The sequence below is a fragment of the Triturus cristatus genome, chromosome 7 (assembly GCF_964204655.1).
Source record: "Triturus cristatus chromosome 7, aTriCri1.1, whole genome shotgun sequence".
Classification (NCBI taxonomy): domain Eukaryota; kingdom Metazoa; phylum Chordata; class Amphibia; order Caudata; family Salamandridae; genus Triturus; species Triturus cristatus.
In genome coordinates, this window is record NC_140590.1 from 1,303,853,774 (window position 1) to 1,303,879,205 (window position 25,432).

At 43.4% G+C, this 25,432-nt stretch overlaps 1 protein-coding gene across 2 annotated transcripts in view; it reads left to right on the forward strand.

Moving 5' to 3' along the window:
• Positions 1-23,990, forward strand: part of MTCL2 (microtubule crosslinking factor 2) — a 1,546,820-nt gene extending 1,522,830 nt beyond the window's left edge. For both annotated transcript variants that reach the window (XM_085618920.1, XM_085618919.1), the window contains one exon: positions 23,212-23,990. Coding sequence is in view for 1 of the 2 variants with exons in the window: in XM_085618919.1 (XP_085475045.1) it covers positions 23,212-23,370 (159 nt within the window). In the remaining variant the exon portion in view is untranslated. The remainder of the gene's footprint in view (positions 1-23,211) is intronic.
• Positions 23,991-25,432: the final 1,442 nt, after the last annotated feature.

Genomic DNA, 25,432 nt, shown 5'->3' on the forward strand with positions numbered 1-25,432 from the left:
AAGCACTGAAACGAGAACTCGACAGTATCCACATGCCAGTTAACACTGCCTTGCTTCAATATGTCGATGATCTGCTGATCACCGCTAGAAGCGAACCTGAATGTGAGAAAGCATCACTGACAGTTTTACAATTTCTAGCCGAAAAGGGGCCAAGGTGTCCCCTTCTAAGCTGCAATTCTGTGTCCAGCGAGTTGTTTATCTTGGACACTCGCTGTCCAAGGAGGGAAGGCAGCTTACACCCGACCGCATTCAGTTAATAGCTAACATGCCAATACCCAAGACACAAAAGGAGGTGCGGGCTTTCATAGGCCTCACTTCATATTGTAGGCAGTGGATCCCTCAGTATGCATTTCTAGCAAAACCACTCATTCAATTGACAACACAGGAGGCAGCCACACCGACTGTCCTCCCTTGGACTCAGGAACATGCACAAGCTTTTGAAAGCCTAAAGAAAGCCTTATGCCAAGCACCTGTTTTGGCAACACCATGTTACAATAAACAGTTTACACTCTTTGTTACAGAGCGCGAAGGTACTGCCTTGTCAGTACTCACACAGGAACAAGCAGGATCACACAAACCATGTGCTTATTTTTCTAGTACATTAGATCCCGTAGCTCAGGCTTTGCCTGCATGCCTAAAATCAGTGGCAGCAACAGCTTTAGCAATCAGACAAAGCGATGCCATAGTGTTAGGACATCCATTGACAGTTCAAGTACCACATGCAGTAGAGGTTCTTGTGAATAGAACGCAAACACAACATTTGACTATAGCGCGACTTACAGGGTATGAATTAACATTGTTTCAGCCACATATAGAAATCAGACGTTGTAACACATTGAATCCTGCCACACTTTTACCTGTAATCGGAACAGACCCACTAGCTCATGATTGTATTGAAGTTATTACAATCACGACGAAACCCAGACAAGACTTGACAGATGTCCCATTGTCAGACCCAGACCTGACGTTGTATGTAGATGGTTCATGTATGAGAACAAGTACAGGAGAGTTAGTGGCCGCTTACGCAGTCACAACAGACACTGAAATCATTGAAACAAATTGCATAAATACCTTGTCAGCTCAAGCCGCAGAGCTCATCGCTCTGACACAAGCCTGTATTCAAGCCACAAATAAAAAAGTCAACATATACACTGATTCACGTTATGCATTCGGAGTTGTACATGACTTCGGCGTGCTGTGGCGAGAGAGAGGTTATTTAACTTCTCACGGTGCCCACATTCAGCACGGACCCCTCATTCATGCTTTATTAGATGCAATACATCTACCCACTGCAATATCAATTATGAAATGTAAAGCTCATACGAAAGTTACTGATATCATTTCTCAAGGCAATGATCTAGCTGACAGAACAGCTAAACAGACTGCTCAAACTCAAACATCCGACATGACAAAGACAATAGTCCCGACGCCAACACATTGTATGACGGTTAAAGATCCCGCTCTTGACGTAATTGACATACAGACACATGCTACACCAGACGAAATAAAGAAATGGACTGAATTAGGAGGGATCCAAACGGATCAAGGATGGATGACGAAGGAAAAATCTGTGTGGTTCCTTCCTGATTCAATGGTCCAAGTCATTATTAACACTATACATAGTCCAGCGCATCTAGGAGAAAAAGCTATGCTAGACAGCATTCAATACATTTGGTTCAACAAACATTTACGAGCAGCAGCCAAACAAAAAGTTCGTACCTGTATGATCTGTTGTCAGTTTAACCCAGGAAAAAGCATTCCCGTAGAACAGGGTGGATTTCAGCCTCCTGATCACCCTTTTGAAGTCCTCCAGATGGATTATATCCAGATGGAACGATGTCGAGGATTCAAATATGTTCTCGTAGTTGTCTGTGCTCTTTCCCGTTGGACAGAGGCATACCCGGTTTCAGATTACACTGCCCCGACTACTGCCAAACAGTTGGTTCGAGAATTCTTCCCACGATACGGTTTACCACGTGTTGTCTACTCAGATAACGGCCAGCCGTTTTCATCCGAACTAATGAAACACGTTTCACTTTTGTTAGGCTATCAGTGGAAGTTCCACTGTGTCCGACACCCCGAGGCAGCAGGTCTCGTGGAAAGACATAATCAGACCCTGAAAATTAGATTGTCCAAAATATGCAGAGAGAAAGGTGTCGACTGGGTAGTAGCGTTACCAGTTGCACTCTTTTACATGAGAATGGTAGCACACTCTCGAACAGGGCTATCCCCGTATGAGGTGATCTTTGGCAGACCACCAAATATGTGGGGGACGCCGATAACACGCAAAATAACTGATATTGACTGTAATATGCTGACAGATTACTTGGCTTCCTTGATGTCTGCACTACAATCTTGTTGTTCACAGGTAGCTGCAGCCTTTCCTGACAACACTGAGGTAAAACCCCATGACGTAGTTCCGGGGGACCTGGTCTTAGTGAGGAACTTTGATCGGAAGACTCAGCTGGATCCTAGGTGGAAGTCGCCGCAGTTGGTCTTGCTTACCACAAGGACAGCCGTGAAGATCGAAGGCAGAAAAGGCTGGGTACATTCAAGTCATATCAAGAAATTTCATGGACTACCATCGGATGTAAATACTACACCTCGTGTGTCTTCACCCATTGACTCAAAACTTCCTTTGGTTGAAATGAGTAATCACGAACAATACAAACTAAAACTCAGGTCTAACCAGTCAGGCAATTTGATTAAGTCCTCTCCAAGGTGAAGCGGTTGAATTTGTCTCTGACATGTATCCCTTAGACCTGAATAGAGAAAACACCCGAAAAATGTTGAAACGACATGCGTACTGTAAATCACTGCGTAGTCATTGTATAGTGACGTTATTAATTTTGTTTTTCTTAAGTCTTTTAATAATTACTGCAAGTATATTGTTGCACATATATTATCCTATTTCTAGACATGTTTATAATGTTACTGCTGAACATTCTTTTAGTGAATTACCTCCGCATGAGTTGTCTTATAGATTTGCGCTGCGCAATAACACGTTTATTAGTATGTTACATCATTCCCATCAGGTTAACAATGCTACAAATTGTTGGATATGTGGCCGACTCCCTCCCTATCAGAATTCTAAAGGAATTCTACCTCTCTTTCCATACCCGTTCACACACAACGGCTCCTGTGGAGCATGGTTTAGTTTAATTAATTCCCTAGATTCGAATTCTGCAGTTTATCAAGACAACTGGGTATGGGGAAATTTGAACTTAGTTTTACTTAAGGTCTGCTACCCTAACAAGGAGGGACTTCCCAAAAGAACAGGAACTGATCTAGAAAACGAAGTGTATGGATTAGGTAATTTTACGCTTAATCTTATGATCCTAAATGTCGAATCTGAAGCTACTCCAATTTTGCCCGCTATGTCAATATTTCCAGTAAAAGGTGAATTATGTGTAAGAAAGAATGGTTCCATACATATGGGCCATAGTAGATGCACCACTGTAATAGAATTTAGTGATCAAGGCAAGTCTACATTTAGAGCTTCCCGCCATTCCTATTTCATATGTGGTCAGACGGCATATGTACGTTTGCCTCTAGATTGGGATGGCACCTGCTACATCGGATTCCTTTTGCCACCTGTTTTCCTAGCTCCTCCTGATTATCACAGAAATACTCATTTAGTACACAATAGAGAAAGGAGAGATCTCCCAATAGTCGATTACACTGAAACAGCATGGGAAAAATACACAGATTTCAATAAAGGTCTCTTTCCCTATATAGGTACCGTTACTAATAGTAAGCTGATACGTAGATTAACTAGAACCCTTGAAGCAGTAGTGAATGAAACTATTTCCGCCTTAGGCAATTTAACAGAAGAGCAGTCTGCTATGCGGATTGTTGTGCTTCAAAATCGTCTTGTCCTTGACGTCATCCTGGCCGATAGGGGCGGAGCTTGTAGGGTCATCGGATCAAGTTGTTGCATTTTCATACCAGAAAATTCGCCATCTGTATATAAAGCCATAACTCGCCTTCATAAGATTGTAAGCCAGATACACCAGAATCCAGGCACCTGGACTTGGTCCGGTTGGTTTTGGAGTGTATTATCTACCTTTGGATGGAAGGTCCTATCCTTCCTAGGTATTGGCCTTCTCATACTATTCAGTTGCTGTCTATGTCTACAATGTGGACCAGCGATCTGTGGTCTGTGTGCCACATCGTGTATTCCACCACCAAGATTTCATTCATCCCAGAAGAAAAAAGAAGAACAAATGATGCTATATGAACAGATCAACGGATTGATGAAGATTGATATCTCTTAACGGGCAAGTAGGGGACAAGGAGGGAATGTGGAAATATGGATTTTTCTGATCAGTTATGTCCCCTATCTTGGACCCCAACGGTTTCATGTATGAATCACAAGTACATGTATGTTCCCTCCAGTTCCAGTTATGAAGACGCAAACACATGTGCGTCCACCGTCAACATGTCCTCTTTCAGATCCGCCATGAATAGGCCGGATATTCCATTCCTAAGTATGAAAGGCCACCGGCTTTATATGGTTCACTTATGCCATTTTACAGTCCAGGCAAGTAGGCCCTGATTCTGTCATCAAGCTTTTCTTGCCTTCTGCCTCTGAAAGCTCCAGTCTGAGCCTGCATCTGTGACCATGAACTTTGTCTCATTCCCTGCGCGGCCCACGATGCCTGACATCAGCCTGTTGCCTGCCAAAAACTGTATTTCACCTTCGAAATTATCTGCTCCGCTCCCTGCCCAATGCATTCCTGTCTAGTAGTTTAAGTAAACATTCTTCCAGCTACCGAGCAAAGGCCCGGCTTCTCTGTCTTTATGCAAGTAATTCATAGCCCTATTATTATGGAAGATTTCTGCCCTCGCATCTAGTGTAGACACTTAGACGCTTGTACACGCACTAACAGTCAGTATAGTCAGTATAGAATAAGATTCTACTCTAAGAGACCTCTCTTTTGGATAACATAGTTCTTTAAACATAGGATGTTAGATATGATTTGGGATTAGGTTGACTTGACCCTCCAGACTTCTGTCGCCACATGTAGAGCTAAATGTCAAGTCCCCTTCACCCCCTAGTTGCACGTCAATCACACGTCATGCTGCTGCACGCGCATTTCTGCCAAGTATTTCTGCTGACATTGCGAAATTCTTTCATGGAACCACCCTATTATGACATCACACCTGATGACGTTCTTTAGTTACACCCAGTAACGCCCACTTTTGCTACGTATGTATGTTTTCTTTTCACTATCAATTGTTACGCCTCTTGCATTTGCTTCACTGTAATGCCTATTGTATAAAAGTAATAACTTATCAATAAAGTATGTACTTCACTTCCTGAACCTCCGTGGTGATGGAACTTGGAGCAACCGATTCGAATCGTCCATTGGAATAAAGCCCATTCCGAACCTCTAATACCACGGATTTTGCCTCTTATTTACTGAGCTATTTTTATTATGTTTCTGTATCAAATTAAGTCCCGGTAATTAAATTATTTACCACAGGACTATGAAGTTCAGAGGGCGCACCGATTTCCTTTTTAACAAAAGTGACAACACAGCGGTGGCAACACGTCAGGAGGGCAACCCAGGGTATTTCTCGTGTACTTTGGAAATTTCCTCCTTAGACAGATGATCTATGACCAGGCCCGCTTCAATTCCAAGAAAGGAGCAAATGGTGTAACATTCTTTGCTAAACCAGACTTCTGCCATCAGACTGTCGAACGGAGATGGCGAATGAGACAGCTAATCTCCCCTTTTCAACAGCTGGGTGCGGAAGTGTATCTTATGGTTCCCTCAAGGATCAAAGTAATCTTAAACGGGAGTACTAAGGTTTTTCTCTCCGAGATCAAAGCAGGGGAATATTTGGAGGAACTGAAATTCAGGAAGAAGTAACATTTGCTCACTCTGTCCAATGAGTGAAATCAGGCCTAAGCCGCACTCTCCGTGACCTTGACTTTGGCATTATTTTGACTTTATTTGATATTCGCTCTATTTTCTGTCATGTGGTTTCTTTATTTTTCTATGTTATTATCACACTATTTCACTTTATCACTTTATCACTGAGCACAGTCAAGAAAAAGGGGCACGCTGCCGAACTGATAAACTAGAGCTATAGTTTTTATCAATCCGGCGTGGCTGGCAGTCGGGGCTCAAGTTGATTATCATCACTCAGGCTTCACCTGATTGCTCGAAGAAGGGGGGGGAGGGGGGAGGGATGGGAAAGGCACTTCAAGAGAAGACTTTTGCACAGAAAAATTAAGCACAAGCTTATTAATCTTTCTTGCACATACACATGTATACCTAAGACACACTTGCTATGGTACAGGACAAGACGCTAGGAGTCTGTTGTGTTATTATTCTTTGTTTTTTTTTCTTCTTCTTAAATGGCTAAGCTAAACTCCTTAAGAATTGTCTCTGTTAACATCTGCGGGCTAAACGATCGCTCACAAAAGGCAGAATGTGGCGCTTGGGCTTCGTTCTCTGGGGGGGGGATATCAACTGTATACAGGAAACTCATATCGAGGGCAAGTCTTGGGGGCCACCACACAGGGTTCCAAAATCAGGGGGGTGGGTATACTGGCTGAGAAAAGACTTTCTATCTCTTCACCCCGGGTCAAGGCTGATTCTTTAGGCAGATGGGTGATTACTGAGTGTCATGTTTCTAATAACCCCCCTTTTACCCTTTGCTCAATTTACGGGAGTAATGTGGATGACCCAGGAGTTATCAACTTGGTTTCAGGGGAATTAGCACACTGGCCCACCCCCATTGTCCTTTGCGGTGATCTGAATTTGCATCTACCCTCTAACTGGGATAGTGTTAGCCACTGGAAATACAAGGGTAGGAAACCCCTGGTATATCAAGCTTTGATAGATCTTGCGCAGATGCATGGTCTAAGAGATTGTTGGGCAACACTGAACCCCTCCCAGCCAGGGTATACATTTTTTTCTGCTCCGCATCACACCCTTGTTAGGCTGGACTACTTTTTCCTTTCATCTTCAATCATCAACAATTGCACTATTGAAATGGCCCCACGCTTTATGTCCGACCATAATCCCCTTATCATAAACATTAAAGGTTTAGGGAAAGTTAGAGAGGCCTCTACCTGGAGTTTTGAAAAAGCTTTACTACAGGACCGGCTGTATAAAACACACATGCAAGGATGGCTAGAGGAATTTTTGGAGATTAATGTTGGCTCTGCCCCTCTTATGACAGTTTGGGAAGCTTTAAAAGCAGGAATCAGGGGCGAGGCCCTGGGATACTCAGTGCGCAAAAATAAAAAATAAAAAACGGTGATAAGTAGCTTACAGGGGAAGCTAAGGGTGGCCGAAACCAAATTGACTCACTGCATTCAAACAGGACAAGATGTCGAGACAGTGCAGAAAGAGGTAGTGCTGGTCAGAGCCGAAATTGGGGCAATTTTTGCTGAAAAAAATGCTGCAAAATGGGCAAGCACCCGGGAAAAAAATTACGAGTGTAGCGACAATATTGGGCATCATCTGGCTGTCAGGACCAGGCAACAGGTTTCCTGTATGTAGTGAGATACGTACAATTAAACTCCCATCAGGGGATGAGACTAATGACACAGATCACATACGAAAGGGATTCCAGGACTTCTACTCCAAACTTTATACTGAGGGGAATCATGGTCCCAGTGACCTAATCGCTAACGAGACCACCAACTACCTTAGCAAGATCAACCTCAGATCTCTTTCCTTAGAGGATAGGGAAATGTTAGACATAACTCCCACATGGGACGAGATACTGGAATCCCTCAACAGCCTGCCTGATGGGAAAGCTACTGGGCTGGATGGCATCCCAGTAGAGTTCTATAAGACTTTCGCTCCACAAATTAAGACAATTCTTATAGAAGTAATAACCTCTATCTTTAATGGGACTTTACCACCAGCATCCTGGTCTATGGCCAGAATAGCTATTTTCCCAAAGAAGGATAAATCTCCAACAGAGATGAGTTCGTATCGACCAATAACGCTCATTAATTGTGATTCAAAGATCTTCTCCAAAGTGCTAGCTAACAGAATTTCTTCAGTAGTTGAATCTTTGGTTTCAGAGTGGCAGCATGGGTTTATCCCGAAAAAAGGAACAACTGAGCATGTTAGAAGGGCCATTACTCTTTTTGACGCCGCACAGGCTGCTGGAGACCCGATGTCACTTACACTGTTGGACGCTGAGAAAGCCTTTGATCGGGTCTCCTAGCAATTTCTGTGGGCAGTCATAAGGAGAATGGGATTCGGGCCAAAGATCACGCAGGCAGTACAAGCCCTTTATGTAAAACCAACAGCTTGTGTCTCAGTTAATGGACAACTAACCGGGCAGTTTGAGATCTCCCGGGGCACCAGGCAAGGCTGCCCATGCTCATATTTTGTTCTTTCTCTTCTTAAATGTATGTGCTTCTTGGTTTACTGTGTTTTTATCTCTTCTCTAAACTATACGCAGTTTTTTCTCTCACTGAGGGGTGGGGGGGTGGTTGCTCTATTGAAATGCTTTATGTATCTTTTTTTTACGTTGGCTAATAAAATTAAATAAATGAAAAAATTGAAAGTCAAGCTGTCCCGTTCTTCAACATGGACAACTTATTAGGTTGGCCATCTTAAGGTCAGTCTTGTACCTAAATCCTGATAAAAGCATTAATAAAATGCTTTTTATAGTTGTAAAAGCACAAAACCCATGGGTGTGTAAAAGAAGCAACGTGGCCAAAATTGGGATGATTGGGTGTACATTTCAGATGTAAAATAATCCCTCATACTTTGCAATGGGAGGACCCACTGGCAAGGCGGAGTAAAACCTAAGCAACCAGTAGTATCAGGTCAGAGATGTTTACTCTTCTGGGATTAGCCAAGATGTGTTTGGCAGTCTCAAGCCACTGGCTGAAAGAAGCTGACCCAAAGCACACGCAGTGTAAATTGAAAACAATAGGTCTTGCAGACAGCTGCTTTGTCAAGCCATACTTAAAAATCACTTAGTGGCAAAGAGTCTTGTCCATGTGGGATGCATGCTGTTGAACAAGACGAATTAGCATGTACAGCTGTGGTAAATTTTAATTACCTAGACTTAATTTAGGCGGTAAAATTCAATAAGAATAACTCAGTAAAAATAAGAGGCAGAATCCGTGGTATTTGAGGTTTTAAAATGGGATTTATTCCTTACAAAGGAATTGGTTCGAACCAGGCAATCGGATTCCGTCACCACGAAGGTTCGGGAAGGAATAGAGCGCTACTTTATTGACAGGTTATCATATATATAGTCAATGCATTACAGTGAAGACATATGCAGAAGGCGTAACAGTTGAGAAGAGAGATAAGAATACACATACGTAATGAAAAAAGGCGTTATAATAGGCGTGTACAAGAAACGTCATTATGATGATGACACAGGTGGGTGGATCCATAAGAGAATCCTACAAAGTCAGCAGAAATACATGGCAGAGGTGCGCGCACGGCAGCATGACGTGTGATTGACGTGTAACTGGAGGGTGAAGGGGACTTGACATTTAGCCCTACATGAGGAGACAGAAGTCTGGGATGTCAGAACAACCTAATCCCAAATCGTATCTAATATCTTGTGTTTAAGGAACTGTATTATCTGGAAGGAAAGGTCTCTCAGGCAGAGGCTATCCTATACTAACTACTAGTGCTTGTATAAGCGTCTATGTGTCTACATGAGATGCGAGCGGGCATGGGCCTACCATGGCAACAGGAGCCATGAATTACTTGCACGGAGACAGTAAGGCCGGGCCCTTTGCTCTGTAGCTGGAAGGATGTTTACCTAAACTACTAGACAGGAATGTATTTCTCGAGGAGCGGAGCAGATAACTTGAAGGCTGAATACAGTCTTGGCAGGCAACAGGCCGGGCCAGGCACCGTTAGCCGCGCAGGAAGTAAGACAAAGGTCATGGATACAGATGCAGGTCCAGGCTGGAGCATTCAGAGGCAGAAGGCAGGAAAAGCTCGATGGCAGAATTCAGGGCCTAACTTGCCAGAGCTGAAGAACGTGAAAAGTACACCATATAAAGACGGTGGCAAGGCATACTTAGGAACGGAATATCCGACCCATTCATGGTGGATCTGAAAGAGGACATGTTAACGTTGGACGCATATGTATTTGCGTCTTCGTAGCTTGAAGTGGAGGGAACATACATGTACTTGTAGCATGTACATGGAGCCGTTGGGGTCTAAGATAGGGGACACAATTGATCATAAAAATTCATATTTCCTCATTCCCTCCTTGTCCCCTACGGACCCTTCATGAGATATCGATCCTCAGGAATCCATCAATCTGTTCATGTAACATCATTTGCTCTTCTTTCTTCTTCCGGAATTTTGAATGAGAACTTGAGTGTGGAATACATGATGTGGCACACAGGCCGCAAATCGCTGGTCCACATTGTAGACACAGGCAGCAACTGAATACTATGAGAAGGCCAATACCTAGGAAGGATAGGACTTTCCATCCCCAGGCTGACAACACGCTCCAGAACCAACCGGACCACGTCCAGGTGCCTGGATTCTGGTGTATCTGACTTGCAATCTTATGAAGACGAGTTATGGCTTTATATACGGATGGCGCGTTTTCTGGAATGAAAACACAGCAACTTGATCCGATGACTCTACAGGCTCCGCCCCTATCGGCCAGGATGACGTCAAGGACAAGACGATTCTGGAGAACAACAATCCGCATCGCAGACTGCTCCTCTGTTAAGTTGCCTAGGGCAGAGGTAGTTTCATTCACTACTGCTTCAAGGGTTCTGGTTAATCTGCGTATCAGTTTACTATTAGAGACAACACCTATGTAGGGAAAAAGACCTTTATTGAAGTCTGTGTATTGTTCCCATGCTGTTTCAGTGTAGTCGACAATCGGGAGATCTCTCTGGGGCCTATTGTGTACTAGATGGGTATTTCTATGATAATCAGGAGGGGCTAGGAAAACAGGTGGCAGAAGGAATGCAATGTAACAGGTACCATCCCAACCTAGAGGTAAACGTATATATGCGGCATGACCACAAATGAAGTAGGAATGACGGGAAGCTCTAAATGTAGACTTGCCTTTATCACTGAATTCGATCACAGTAGTACATTTACTATGACCCAGGTGTACTGAACCATTCTTTCTTACACATAATTCACCTTTGACTGGTAATACGGACATAGCAGGCAAGACTGATGCAGCTTCGGATTCAACATTCAGAATCATGAGGTTAAGTGTAAAGTTACCTAATCCATATACTTCATTTTCTAGATCAGTTCCTGTCCTTTTGGGAAGTCCCTCCTTGTTAGGGTAGCAGGCTTTAAGCAAAACTAAGTTCAGGTTTCCCCATACCCAGTTGCTCTGGTAAACTACGGTATTTGAATCTAAAGAATTAATCAAACTAAACCATGCGCCACAGGAACCATTGTGCGTGAATGGATACGGAAAGAGGGGCAGAACTCCCTTGTATTTCTGATAGGGAGGGAGTCGGCCACATATCCAACAATTTGTAGCGTTGTTGGCCTGATGGAAGTGATGTAACATACTAATGAATGTGTTGTTGCGCAGCGCAAGTCTGTAGGGCAACTCATGTGGAGGTAATTCGCTAAAAGAATGTTCGGCAGTAACATTGTAAGCAGAGTGTGCACGCTTGAAAATAGGATAGTATATGTGCAACAGTATACTTGCAGCAATAATCAAAAGATTTAGAAAAAACATAATCAATAATGTCACTATACAGTGACTACGAAGTGATTTACAATATGCACGTTTCTTGAGCTGTTTCTGTCTATTTCTCTCTCGATTTCGGTCTAGAGGATACATGTCAGAGACTAATTTAACCGATTCACCTAGGAGAGGACTTAAACAATCAAATTGTCTGACTTGCTAGACCTTAGTTTCAGTTTGTATTCTTGGGCAGCAGTTTTCTCGACCAGGGGGAGTTTTGAGTCAGTCTGTGGAGGGGGGCAGGGCTGAGAGTTCAAATCAGAAGGCAGTCCATGAAATTTCTTGATATGGCTCGAGTGTAGCCAACCCTTGCGACCCTCAATCTTCACTGCTATCCTCGTGGTCAGAAGTACTAATTTCGGCGTTTGCCAGCGGGGCTCCAGCGGGCTCCTCCTGTTGAAATTTCTTACAAAAACAAAATCTCCGGGAACCACTTCATGGGGCTTCACCTCGGTGTTGTCAGGAAAGGCTGCAGCTACCTGTGAACGGCAAGATTGTAGTGCAGACATCAAGGAAGCAAGGTAATCTGTCAGCATATTACAATCAACATCAGTGATTTTACGAGGTATAGGCGTCCCCCACATATTTGGTGGCCTACCGAAGACCACCTCGTACGGGGATAGCCCTGTTCGAGAATGTGCTATCATTCTCATGTAAAAGAGTGCAACTGGTAAGGCTACTATCCAGTCGACGCCTTTCTCTCTACAGATTTTAGAAAGTCGAATTTTCAGAGTCTGATTATGACGCTCCACGAGACCTGCTGCCTCGGGATGCCGGACACAGTGGAATTTCCATTGATAGCCTAACAGGAGTGAAATGTGCTTCATTAGCTCGGATGAGAACGGTTGGCCGTTATCTGAATACACGATACGGGGCAAACCATACCGTGGGAAGAATTCACGAACCAGCTGCTTGGCAGTGGTCGGGGCAGTGTAATCTGAGACTGGATATGCTTCTGTCCAACGAGAAAGTGCGCATACAACTACGAGAACATATTTGAATCCTCGACAACGTTCCATCTGGATATAATCCATCTGGAGGACTTCAAAAGGGTGATCAGGAGGTTGAAATCCACCTTGTTCTACAGGAACGCCTTTACCTGGGTTGAACTGACAACAAATCATGCAAGTACGCACTTTCTGTTTGGCTGCAGCTCGTAAGTGTTTATTAAACCAAATGTTTTGAATACTGTCTAACATAGCTTTCTCTCCTAGATGCGCTGGACTATGTATTGTGTTAATGATAACTTGAACCATGGAGTCGGGGAGAAACCATGTAGATTTTCCCTTCGTCATCCATCCCTGATCTGTTTGGATCCCTCCTAGTTCAGTCCATTTCTTGATTTCCTCTGGTGTAGCATGTGTCTGTATGTCAATTACATCAAGGGCGGGATCCCTAACTGTCATGCAGTGTGTCGATGTCGGAACTATTGTCTTTGTCAAGTCAGTTGCATGAGTTCGATTCTGTGCTGTTTGCTTAGCTGTTCGGTCTGCTAGGTCGTTACCCTGGGAAATGATATCGGTAACTTTTGTATGGGCCTTGCACTTCATGATAGATATTGAAGTAGGCAGATGTATTGCATCTAACAGAGCTTGAATGAGGGGACCGTGTTGAATGTTGGCACCGTGAGAAGTCAAATAACCTCTCTCTCGCCAAAGGACTCCGAAGTCGTGTACAACTCCGAATGCATAACGTGAATCTGTGTATATGATGACTCTTTTATTTTTGGCTTGAATACAGGCTTGTGTCAGAGCGATGAGCTCTGCTGCTTGAGCTGACAATGTGTCAATACAATTCGTTTCAATAATTTCGGTGTCTGTCGTGACTGCGTAAGCGGCCACTAATTCTCCTGTACTTGTTCTCATGCATGAACCATCCACATAAAGTGTCAGGTCTGGATCTGGTAATGGAATGTCTGTCAAGTCTTGTCTGGGTCTCGTCGTAATAGTAATGACTTCAATACAATCATGTGCCAATGGGTCTGTTCCACTTAATGGCAAAAGTGTGGCAGGATTTAATGTACTACAGCGTCTGATTTCTATGTGTGGCTGAAACAATGTTAATTCGTAACCTGTCAGTCGTGCTATGGTCAAGTGCTGAGTCTGAGTTCGGTTTAAAAGAATTTCCACGGAATGTGGAACTTGCACTGTCAATTGATGTCCTAATACTATGGAATCGCTTTGTCTGATCGCTAAAGCTGTTGCTGCGACTGATTTCAGGCACGTAGGCAGAGCCTGGGCTACTGGATCTAATGTGCTAGAAAAGTAAGCACACGGTTTGTGTGAACCTGCTTGTTCCTGAGTGAGTACTGACAAGGCAGTACCTTCGCGTTCTGTAACGAAAAGTGTAAAAGGCTTACTGTAACATGGTGTCGCTAAAACAGGTGCTTGACATAAGGCTTTCTTTAAGTCTTCAAAAGCTTGTGTATGTGCCTGAGTCCAAGGGAGGACAGTCGAAGTCGCTGCCTCCTGGGTTGTCAACTGAATGAGTGGCTTTACTAGAAATGCATATTGGGGAATCCATTGTCTACAGTACGAAGTGAGACCTATGAAGGCCCGTACCTCCTTTTGTGTCTTGGGTGGTGGCATGTTTACAATTAACTGGATGCGGTCAGGTGTGAGCTGTCTCCCCCCCTTGGACAGCAAGTGCCCAAGGTACACAACTTGCTGAACACAGAATTGCAGCTTCGAAGGGGACACCTTGTGCCCCTTGTCGGCCAGAAAATGTAAAACCGTCAGTGATGCTTTTTCACATTCGGGTTCGCTTCGGGCGGTGATCAGCAGATCATCGACATACTGAAGCAGGGTAGTGTTAACAGGCATGTGGATACTGTCAAGTTGTCTTTTCAGTGCTTGGCTATAGATGCTGGGGCTTTCTGTGAATCCTTGAGGTGCGCGTGCAAATTTGAAGCTTCGTCCATTTAAACAGAAACCGAACAAATATTGGCTTTCCGGATCGATTGGGACGCTAAAGAAGGCGTTCTTGAGGTCAATCACAGTAAAGAACGTTGCTTCTGAATCAATAGCTGTCAATAATGAAGAGATATCTGGAACCACGGGATACTGTGGTACAATGCATTTATTCAATTCGCGCAGATCAATAATTAATCGATAAACTGGGGGTGCATTTGGATCAGTTCGTTTAAGAATTGGAATAATAGGAGAATTACATACATTGGAGTCGGTTTCCACAACCACTCCTTGTGCAATGAGCTCGTCAATGATTTGCAGCAAAGCCACTACAGCATCTGGAGGTAACTTGTATTGTCGAATTCGTGGTAATACCACTCCTGCTTTGAGTGTAACTCGATATGGTGTAATGTGCATACAACCTACATCAGTGGGGCTTTGTGCCCATAAATGTGCAGGGACATTCTGTAACCTGTGATCCATGTCTCTAAATACATAGTGACCTTTAAAGTCACGCAGAAATAGTCGTACCCCCTCCGGGGAACAACATATTACAGCTCCTAGAGCTTTCAGTGTCTTTATACCTAACAAGTTTTCTGGGCATGATTTTGTAAGCAATAAATCTGTAGTCCGTGTCAATGGACCAACTGCAAGAGAAAGAGGTTGCGATACTTCATTAACAATAGGCTTTCCTGAAAATCCAAGGGAAACATTTTGTGAGCCTGAGAGGGGTGCCCCTGGAACCTCGTCGTGACTTATAGTTGTTCTGCTTGCCCCTGTATCAATTAAAAACTTTCTGTCTTTCCCTAATACTTGACTATGTACATAAGGACCCTCTTGATCTACAGGAACCTCAATAAGGGGTAAGCCAACTTCCCTCTCTAGGCTATTTCATGTGTATCGCTGATAATCGGGATAATCACTTTGTGCATACTGGTACATCTGTTGTGTCGTGTTTTGTGTTGCGGCAATAGGCTGTGGCTGTGGGGCCGCTACGGTCTGTTGTGCAGCTTGCATAGACTGTACGTTCTGAGGTACTTGTTGTTGGATCTGATCCTGTCTAGGTGGACGCGGTCTCTCCTTGGTTTTACCCGTAGAGATATTATGTTTCAGAACTGCACAATCGTTTATATAATGACCTGGCTGTTTACAATAGTTACATGTCCCTTTAACAGGAACCGCTGAATGGTTGGACTGTGTCGCACCCTTTTTATGACTGTCAGCTGGAACTGACTGGGCGACGAGCATTTTCATTTTCGTGTCTTTCATACGTCTTTGTTCGTGTTCTTGTTCTTCTCTAATTCTATTCTGGTGGTACTGTAGCATTTGTAACATTTGTGACGGGGTATTGTTCTTAACCTGAGGCAAGGAATTCTCGACTAATTTTGTTACAAAAAGATGTGGATATGAATCGCTACTTGCTTTCAGACCACTATTAATACCAAAACATTTTTCAAATCGGGAATAAAAATCACTAGTGTCTTCATCGGGTTTCTGTTTGCAAGCTGATATTGCTCCCCAGTCTTCCTTTTTCGTAGTTAATAAACGTGGTAATACTTGTACTAATAATCCTGGTAATGCTTTAGTTTTGTCTCCAAGCCCTAGGCCTGCAGTTCGGGTATTTTCTTCGTTTTCTAATGCTGTCCAATCAATCTTTTGTTCTCCCACCTCCCACTCTTTTTCTTTGAGTTTCTCGTAAATACCGGCAGGCAATAATACTTTTAATATTTTCATAATGTCAGGATAGGTATAATCACCCATGAGTAACATGTCTTTTATTTCACGGTGGAAACCTGCTGGATCTCTGTCATGGCTGGGCACTAATTTTTTCATTTCCAATAGTTCTATTTTAGTTATAGACGTGTACACAAACACGCGTCTAAAAGTATTATCATCGTTTCTAACTGGGTGCACTTCGCGTAAGGGATTCTGTCTGTCTATGTAATACGTCTTTCTTTCCATGGAGGGAGCTGGATCGTGCTCTGGACACAGAAAGGCACTATATCTGTGTCGATGTTCTAGAATTACTTTAATTAGATCGGTACCTAGACCTCTCCATTTATTCATGAGTAGTTCTATCAGTATATCAGGTAGGGGACCAGGATCGGAGTGTTGGCCTTTATACAATATAAGGAGGTGTTGTATCATGTATATACCAGCTAAACGCTGTTCGTCTGGTGAAAGATTCAAAAACGTATGTACTAGCGCATCATCACTATATTTATCAGAACTGTCAGCCCATTGTACTGCTGACCTGGCTAATTCTTGTTCATCCATAGAATCGAGTACATGGTACCCCATTCGTTCTTGAAGTATTCTATCAGTAGCCTGAAACAAATGTTCAGGGGTCTTTGGGTTTGACATAGCTGCTTGAAAAATTCTCTTACTTTCTGGACGTATCGGACGTATTGGATTATTGAAGGATCTTCCCTTACCTACATAAGCTATCGTTTCTCTAGCTGGTAATTGTAATTGTCCTGTTGTCATTTCTAGCTGTTCCTCCTCCCCCGAGGACTCGGTTTTATCTGCATCTATTTCTCTTTCAGGCTGTTCTCTTTCACATATTTGTTCTACTGTTTTTCTGATCCTTCGGTACATACTTTCTATACTATTCTGTTTATCATGTTTTCCGTCTGCTATATTCTGACCCCATTTGTTAAGGGCTTTCATTTCTTCCGGGTCTACACCTGGCCTATCTCTGTGTCTTATCAGGCAGTTTATAAAGAAGCGTAACAACAGTTTCTGCGTGTCCACTTTCTGGTATGCCATGGCCTCGCCAATACTTTCAGGACCCTGCCCTGTTTGGACAAAGTGATATATTTTGTCTAGATGATCAATCATTCCTGGTAATATCATTAAATAGTTCGCAACTCGTCGTAGACGTACTGATGATAGCATCATTCTGTCGTCTTTACCTGGTACTGGATCATATCTACAATCTGTAAGAGGCTCTTTATATATGTCATAATTCGCTGTTTGAGGGGTACGTTGGTGTGCTAGATCCCTATAAGTCAATCGACGCGCTGATGGCGGCGTATGAAAACTTCCTGTCGCACCTCCTGAGGTGCTAGGTCCAAAAGGATTCGTTGGGTGTAAGGTAGGAAGAATAGATGCAGGAAGAAGTGAAGGAACGGGCGGAAGGTTTTGAACGGACGGAGGAGTATGTTGCTGCAGAAGTGGGGGCAGATTATCTCGGGGTCGAGCGTCATTAGCAGGTGGTGTGCGTGGCGGCGGAGTATTAACATATTCGGGGGCTACATCGTCTAAATAGGAAGAAAGGAAAATGTCCTTTGCGGTCTTGGGGTGCAATTTAGTCGGAAGCAATGGAGGTGGCAGATCTTTCGGTACTTCCAGGGTGGCCTTAGGTAAACCCTCGGCCAGAAGAGGATACATACCATTCATAAGAGTGTTTCGTTGCCTGTCTACTTGTTCTGCTTTTACTCGGATACCTTCCTCAACCAATACGTTTTCTCGGGCTTTGTCTGAATCCTCCCTACTTTTCTCTTCTTTTCTGAGCGCTTTCTCTGTGCGTCTATGCGATTCTTTACGCCATAATTCAATGGCATCTTTCTGTGACTGTCTGGCTTTCTTTTTCCATAATGCTTCTTCTACTCTCATGATGCAATCTGCATCCCATGTCCCAGTAGTGGGCCATCTCTGATTCTCTGCTAAATCCTTGGTATAGTCCACCCACAAATCGAGATATAATACGGCATCTAGGCCATGTTTATGGTACATAAAGTACCCTGGAGTGTCCCTAGGTGGAACGGGAACGGCTTCCTCGAGTATCCCTTTTCTAGTTCTTATCTGTCTTAATTTTGAGAATAACGGCATCTTAACCTTGCTACCTGATTCTTACTCGGACTTGAACACAATTAATACAATAAACACAGTAATGAAAATCGAACAATCACTCATACCACGACATTTAAAACATATTAAAACATTTTAAAACGAACAATGATAATTAGAATAAAACTAGCTAACTGCATAATACTAGATGTACTGCTAAACAGCACAGATACACTGCTGAAACAGTGCAGACCAGGTCTGTGTACCCAAACCCGTCTTGACCGGCACAAACCAATGCGCACGTCTAGATGCGTCCCCAGCAACGGTACTCACCGGGAAGCACGGAACGGAACAGAAGGCCTCGGAAAGTCTGGACTGGACTAGACTAAACTGGACTGGACTCGACTCGTGACTAAGGGGCATATGCATCAACATTAGCATTTGCGATTCCTTATTAGCGAAAATTAAGGAATCGCTAATAAGGAATAGCAAAAGGCTATGCATGTAGGAATCGCTATTCAAATAGCGATTCCTTAACATTCCTTATTACCGAATCGGTAATACCGAATCGGTAATAAGGAATACCTACCCATTCATTCCTATGGGCTTGGAGGCCCATAGGAATGAATGTAAAGCCATTCTGTATTAGCGATTCGGTATTACCGAATCGCTAATAGCGGGAGCACTTTCAAGGGTGCCAGGGTGTCAAAAGGACACCCTGTTGCACCCCTGAAAATGATATGTGCACATATGTTGCACACACACATGCTCTAAGGGCATGTGTGTGCGCAACATGAAACTTTGAAAAATGCACAAAAGTGCATTTTTCAAAGTTTTTGCAAATTACCATGCAGTTCATCTTCATGGTAATTTGCTCCCCTTATTAGCGAAATCGCTAATTTTTTAACTTTGATGCATTGCATTTAAGGAATCTCACTTTGGGATTCCTTAAATGCAATCGCTATTTAAGGAATCGGTATTTAAGGAATCCCTATTTAAAGAATCGCTATTTAAGGATTCCTTAAATACCGATTTCTGCTTTTGGGTTGATGCATTGGCATTGGGTATTTTTTACTTAATACCGGGAGCTAATAAGGAATCGGTATTTTACCGACTGGATTTTGGCTTGATGCATAAGGGTGTTAGTTACTTCGGAACTTCGGAATCTGGTGGGCCTCTGTATACCTCGGATCTTGCTCTCTCAGCTAGGCTCTGGTCGGGATCCTCCGCACTCCTCACCGCCTCGTCTGGGTGTTGATCGCAGCCTCAGTCACCCCCGTTGGCCTGAGGGAGATACAGGAAATCCTGCGGGTACGCGTAGTTGTCCGTCCGGCTGTGGCAGGAGACCGGGTCTGCAACGCACCTCCGGCGCGTGAGGTGAGGGAGGTGTCCCTATTCGGGTGCCAATTATGTGGTAAATTTTAATTACCTAGACTTAATTTATGCGGTAAAATTCAATAAGAATAACTCAGTAAAAATAAGAGGCAGAATCCGTGGTATTTGAGGTTTTAAAATGGGATTTATTCCTTACAAAGGAATTGGTTCGAACCAGGCAATCGGATTCCGTCACCACGAAGGTTCGGGAAGGGATAGAGCGCTACTTTATTGACAGGTTATCATATATATAGTCAATGCATTACAGTGAAGACATATGCAGAAGGCGTAACAGTTGAGAAGAGAGATAAGAATACACATACGTAATGAAAAAAGGCGTTATAATAGGCGTGTACAAGAAACGTCATTATGATGATGACACAGGTGGGTGGATCCATAAGAGAATCCTACAAAGTCAGCAGAAATACATGGCAGAGGTGCGCGCATGAGGGGAATCATGGTCCCAGTGACCTAATCGCTAACGAGACCACCAACTACCTTAGCAAGATCAACCTCAGATCTCTTTCCTTAGAGGATAGGGAAATGTTAGACATAACTCCCACATGGGACGAGATACTGGAATCCCTCAACAGCCTGCCTGATGGGAAAGCTACTGGGCTGGATGGCATCCCAGTAGAGTTCTATAAGACTTTCGCTCCACAAATTAAGACAATTCTTATAGAAGTAATAACCTCTATCTTTAATGGGACTTTACCACCAGCATCCTGGTCTATGGCCAGAATAGCTATTTTCCCAAAGAAGGATAAATCTCCAACAGAGATTAGTTCGTATCGACCAATAACGCTCATTAATTGTGATTCAAAGATCTTCTCCAAAGTGCTAGCTAACAGAATTTCTTCAGTAGTTGAATCTTTGGTTTCAGAGTGGCAGCATGGGTTTATCCCGAAAAAAGGAACAACTGAGCATGTTAGAAGGGCCATTACTCTTTTTGACGCCGCACAGGCTGCTGGAGACCCGATGTCACTTACACTGTTGGACGCTGAGAAAGCCTTTGATCGGGTCTCCTAGCAATTTCTGTGGGCAGTCATAAGGAGAATGGGATTCGGGCCAAAGATCACGCAGGCAGTACAAGCCCTTTATGTAAAACCAACAGCTTGTGTCTCAGTTAATGGACAACTAACCGGGCAGTTTGAGATCTCCCGGGGCACCAGGCAAGGCTGCCCATGCTCATATTTTGTTCTTTCTCTTCTTAAATGTATGTGCTTCTTGGTTTACTGTGTTTTTATCTCTTCTCTAAACTATACGCAGTTTTTTCTCTCACTGAGGGGTGGGGGGGTGGTTGCTCTATTGAAATGCTTTATGTATCTTTTTTTTACGTTGGCTAATAAAATTAAATAAATGAAAAAATTGAAAGTCAAGCTGTCCCGTTCTTCAACATGGACAACTTATTAGGTTGGCCATCTTAAGGTCAGTCTTGTACCTAAATCCTGATAAAAGCATTAATAAAATGCTTTTTATAGTTGTAAAAGCACAAAACCCATGGGTGTGTAAAAGAAGCAACGTGGCCAAAATTGGGATGATTGGGTGTACATTTCAGATGTAAAATAATCCCTCATACTTTGCAATGGGAGGACCCACTGGCAAGGCGGAGTAAAACCTAAGCAACCAGTAGTATCAGGTCAGAGATGTTTACTCTTCTGGGATTAGCCAAGATGTGTTTGGCAGTCTCAAGCCACTGGCTGAAAGAAGCTGACCCAAAGCACACGCAGTGTAAATTGAAAACAATAGGTCTTGCAGACAGCTGCTTTGTCAAGCCATACTTAAAAATCACTTAGTGGCAAAGAGTCTTGTCCATGTGGGATGCATGCTGTTGAACAAGACGAATTAGCATGTACAGCTGTGGTAAATTTTAATTACCTAGACTTAATTTAGGCGGTAAAATTCAATAAGAATAACTCAGTAAAAATAAGAGGCAGAATCCGTGGTATTTGAGGTTTTAAAATGGGATTTATTCCTTACAAAGGAATTGGTTCGAACCAGGCAATCGGATTCCGTCACCACGAAGGTTCGGGAAGGAATAGAGCGCTACTTTATTGACAGGTTATCATATATATAGTCAATGCATTACAGTGAAGACATATGCAGAAGGCGTAACAGTTGAGAAGAGAGATAAGAATACACATACGTAATGAAAAAAGGCGTTATAATAGGCGTGTACAAGAAACGTCATTATGATGATGACACAGGTGGGTGGATCCATAAGAGAATCCTACAAAGTCAGCAGAAATACATGGCAGAGGTGCGCGCACGGCAGCATGACGTGTGATTGACGTGTAACTGGAGGGTGAAGGGGACTTGACATTTAGCCCTACATGAGGAGACAGAAGTCTGGGATGTCAGAACAACCTAATCCCAAATCGTATCTAATATCTTGTGTTTAAGGAACTGTATTATCTGGAAGGAAAGGTCTCTCAGGCAGAGGCTATCCTATACTAACTACTAGTGCTTGTATAAGCGTCTATGTGTCTACATGAGATGCGAGCGGGCATGGGCCTACCATGGCAACAGGAGCCATGAATTACTTGCACGGAGACAGTAAGGCCGGGCCCTTTGCTCTGTAGCTGGAAGGATGTTTACCTAAACTACTAGACAGGAATGTATTTCTCGAGGAGCGGAGCAGATAACTTGAAGGCTGAATACAGTCTTGGCAGGCAACAGGCCGGGCCAGGCACCGTTAGCCGCGCAGGAAGTAAGACAAAGGTCATGGATACAGATGCAGGTCCAGGCTGGAGCATTCAGAGGCAGAAGGCAGGAAAAGCTCGATGGCAGAATTCAGGGCCTAACTTGCCAGAGCTGAAGAACGTGAAAAGTACACCATATAAAGACGGTGGCAAGGCATACTTAGGAACGGAATATCCGACCCATTCATGGTGGATCTGAAAGAGGACATGTTAACGTTGGACGCATATGTATTTGCGTCTTCGTAGCTTGAAGTGGAGGGAACATACATGTACTTGTAGCATGTACATGGAGCCGTTGGGGTCTAAGATAGGGGACACAATTGATCATAAAAATTCATATTTCCTCACAGCTCTGTATAAAAAACATTACAAGTCACGTTTTGAAGAAGTATTTTGTATTGAATGTGTACTCTGCCCTTGTTTCCTCTGGTTGAATGACTTCAGTACCCTGTACAGTACACATTATAAACCCCAATGTTTGAAGGGCACTATTTTACCTAATTTCAAATGTGTTGCATCTAATTAACCTTTCGCTTGTGGTGAGTCCCTGTACCACACCACTCGTGGATTGTTAAGCGCTGGGTTGTTACATGGAAGATCGGTAGGGCTACACTGTGTGTATGTCTGTGTTTTGAAGTGTTGGGTTTGATTTGTAGTGTACTGTTTACACTGGCGTAGTTTCCTAATTTTCCTCACTAAGTTTGTCTATGTGTTAACATCCTTTCTTTTTCCCACAGGAAGCAGACTGCAACTGTAGCTCTCAGTCACTCACCTCTTGCTTTGCTCGACCTTCTCGATCGACTGGGCGTCAATTTCCTGCCAAGTGCAAGTATCACCCCTCTGATCATGCTCGGTCAGCGAATGAGCCTCTGCTGAATGTGCACCAGTATTTGTAAACAATCTCCGACACGCCCAGGGAGGCTTCTACGCAACCTTTTGAGATCTGCCAAATTTACGGAGGGTGACCAGGACCAAGTATCGTGACGGAATTTCCCTTACTTGCAGGCATTGCAAAAGGATTACTATGCTCCCCTCTAAGTCTGAAGGCGTCTACAACTCTAATAATCAGAAGTCATGGGGTGTTTAACCGTTTGCTGTCCTTATTTTAGCACGTCAGTGAACCTGTTAAAATGATTTGGGGCAATACACGTGTTTGTAATTGTCGTGGGTCATAGTACGATTCAAAGTAGAGCTCTTGGACCGGGCTATAAACTCAGTTGTTTAAGGTAGGTGATATGGGTGTCTGCTGCATACATCTTAGGTAAGCACATATGTTATTGAAAAAACTGTCAAGGTAGCATGGTAGGAGTAGGACAAACATGGCTGATTTGAGGTGAGGGGGAGGATAGCAATTGTTACATAAACCACATTCGCTATTTAAACGTTTGCACATTGTTAGAAAATGTTTGTTGATGTACTTCCTAAAATGAAATCTACCCTCACTCTGCACAATTACCGTAAGAGACTTTAATGTGTTGTGTAAAATAAATCGTTCATAGATGTGTCTGTACACTTACCTCTGTTTCCACACTCACTCTTTTACTGTGACTGTAATCTAGAGAAATCCTTACTTGGGCAATATGGACACAAACGTTTTGTAGCACTTAATGCCCTAATGATCTTTCAAGCGCCATTTACCCCCTCTCTTCCACTCTCCCTCAGTGTGTTGTCTTTTTGTCTACTAAGTTATCTAAAATGTCCTTTCTTTCTAGGATGGAGGATTAGTGATGTTTGCAGAGCAGAAATGTTTAAGTATATAGTTGGCTGTGAGACCTGTAATCACACAGAGGGGTGGTATGTATCAGAGTTAAGCTTGTGTGCTTCTTTTCTCCCAGGTGTCTGTCCCAATGTCTTAGTAAAGACCTGTGTGCTGGTCTCTCTTATCCGGTGTAATCTTGCACCTGTTAAACTGTTCTTAATTTCTGATGCAGTGTCCAGCATTTTGACCTTTTCTGAATTCTATGACTACAAGTGGGAATTATGCCCACAAAGGAGGATCAAAATGGAAAGTCTCAGGGGTATCTAGCCATCCAGAAACAAGAGCAGGAAATGGCAGAGACCTCTGTTAGCCTCGATCATTTTGATAAACCATCAGAGAAAGACTTTACCAAATTAGCCCTTTGTGTTTCCTCAGGCTAATTATATGGAAAGCCTTAGGAACAGAGCTCTTTCCGGTGCTAACGGTGATCTGCAAGCAATCTCTGGAGAGTGGAATAGTGCCAACATGCTGGAAAAAAGTGATAATTACACCTCTTTTGAAAAAAGCTACGCTAGATCCAGCATGTCCAAATAATTATAGGCCCATCTCCTTGCTGCCCTATCCAGTGAAGATCACAGAGCGACTGGTCAGTAGAGCACTCTCCCAGTTTCTTGAAGCTAATGGGAAACTGGAGGATGTGCAATTTGGCTTTCGCCCAGGACATGGGACACAGACTGCCTTAGTGACCTTATTGGACGATCTTCGAATGCGGACGGACTGGGGACAATCAGCAATTTTGATTTTGCTGGACCTGTCCGCCGCATTTGATACGGTCAATCACGAGGTACTACTGGCCAGGCTCGCAGGAGCAGGAGTAGGAGGGCTGGTATTGGAGTGGCTTCAATCCTACCTTTCAGGCGGTTGCTCTTCCCCCGTACCAATCACAGTTCATGAATGTCCAGCATGGTGTGCCACAGGGGTCTGCCATTAGTCCAATTCTATTTAATATCTATATGAGGCCTCTGGTTGCTGTCATCAAATCACATAACATCAGTCTTGTGAATTATGCTGATGACACTCAATTGATTTTGTCACTAGAAGGCCACCAGTCACTTTCGCTGGAAAAATGTAATGAATGTCTGCAAGATACCGCACTATGGTTACGAAATAACTATTTACAATTTAATGGTGAAAAAACCAAGATCCTGTGTTGCTCAGCTGGGAATGTTCCCCTCCCACTACCTACTGGGTTCTGGCCA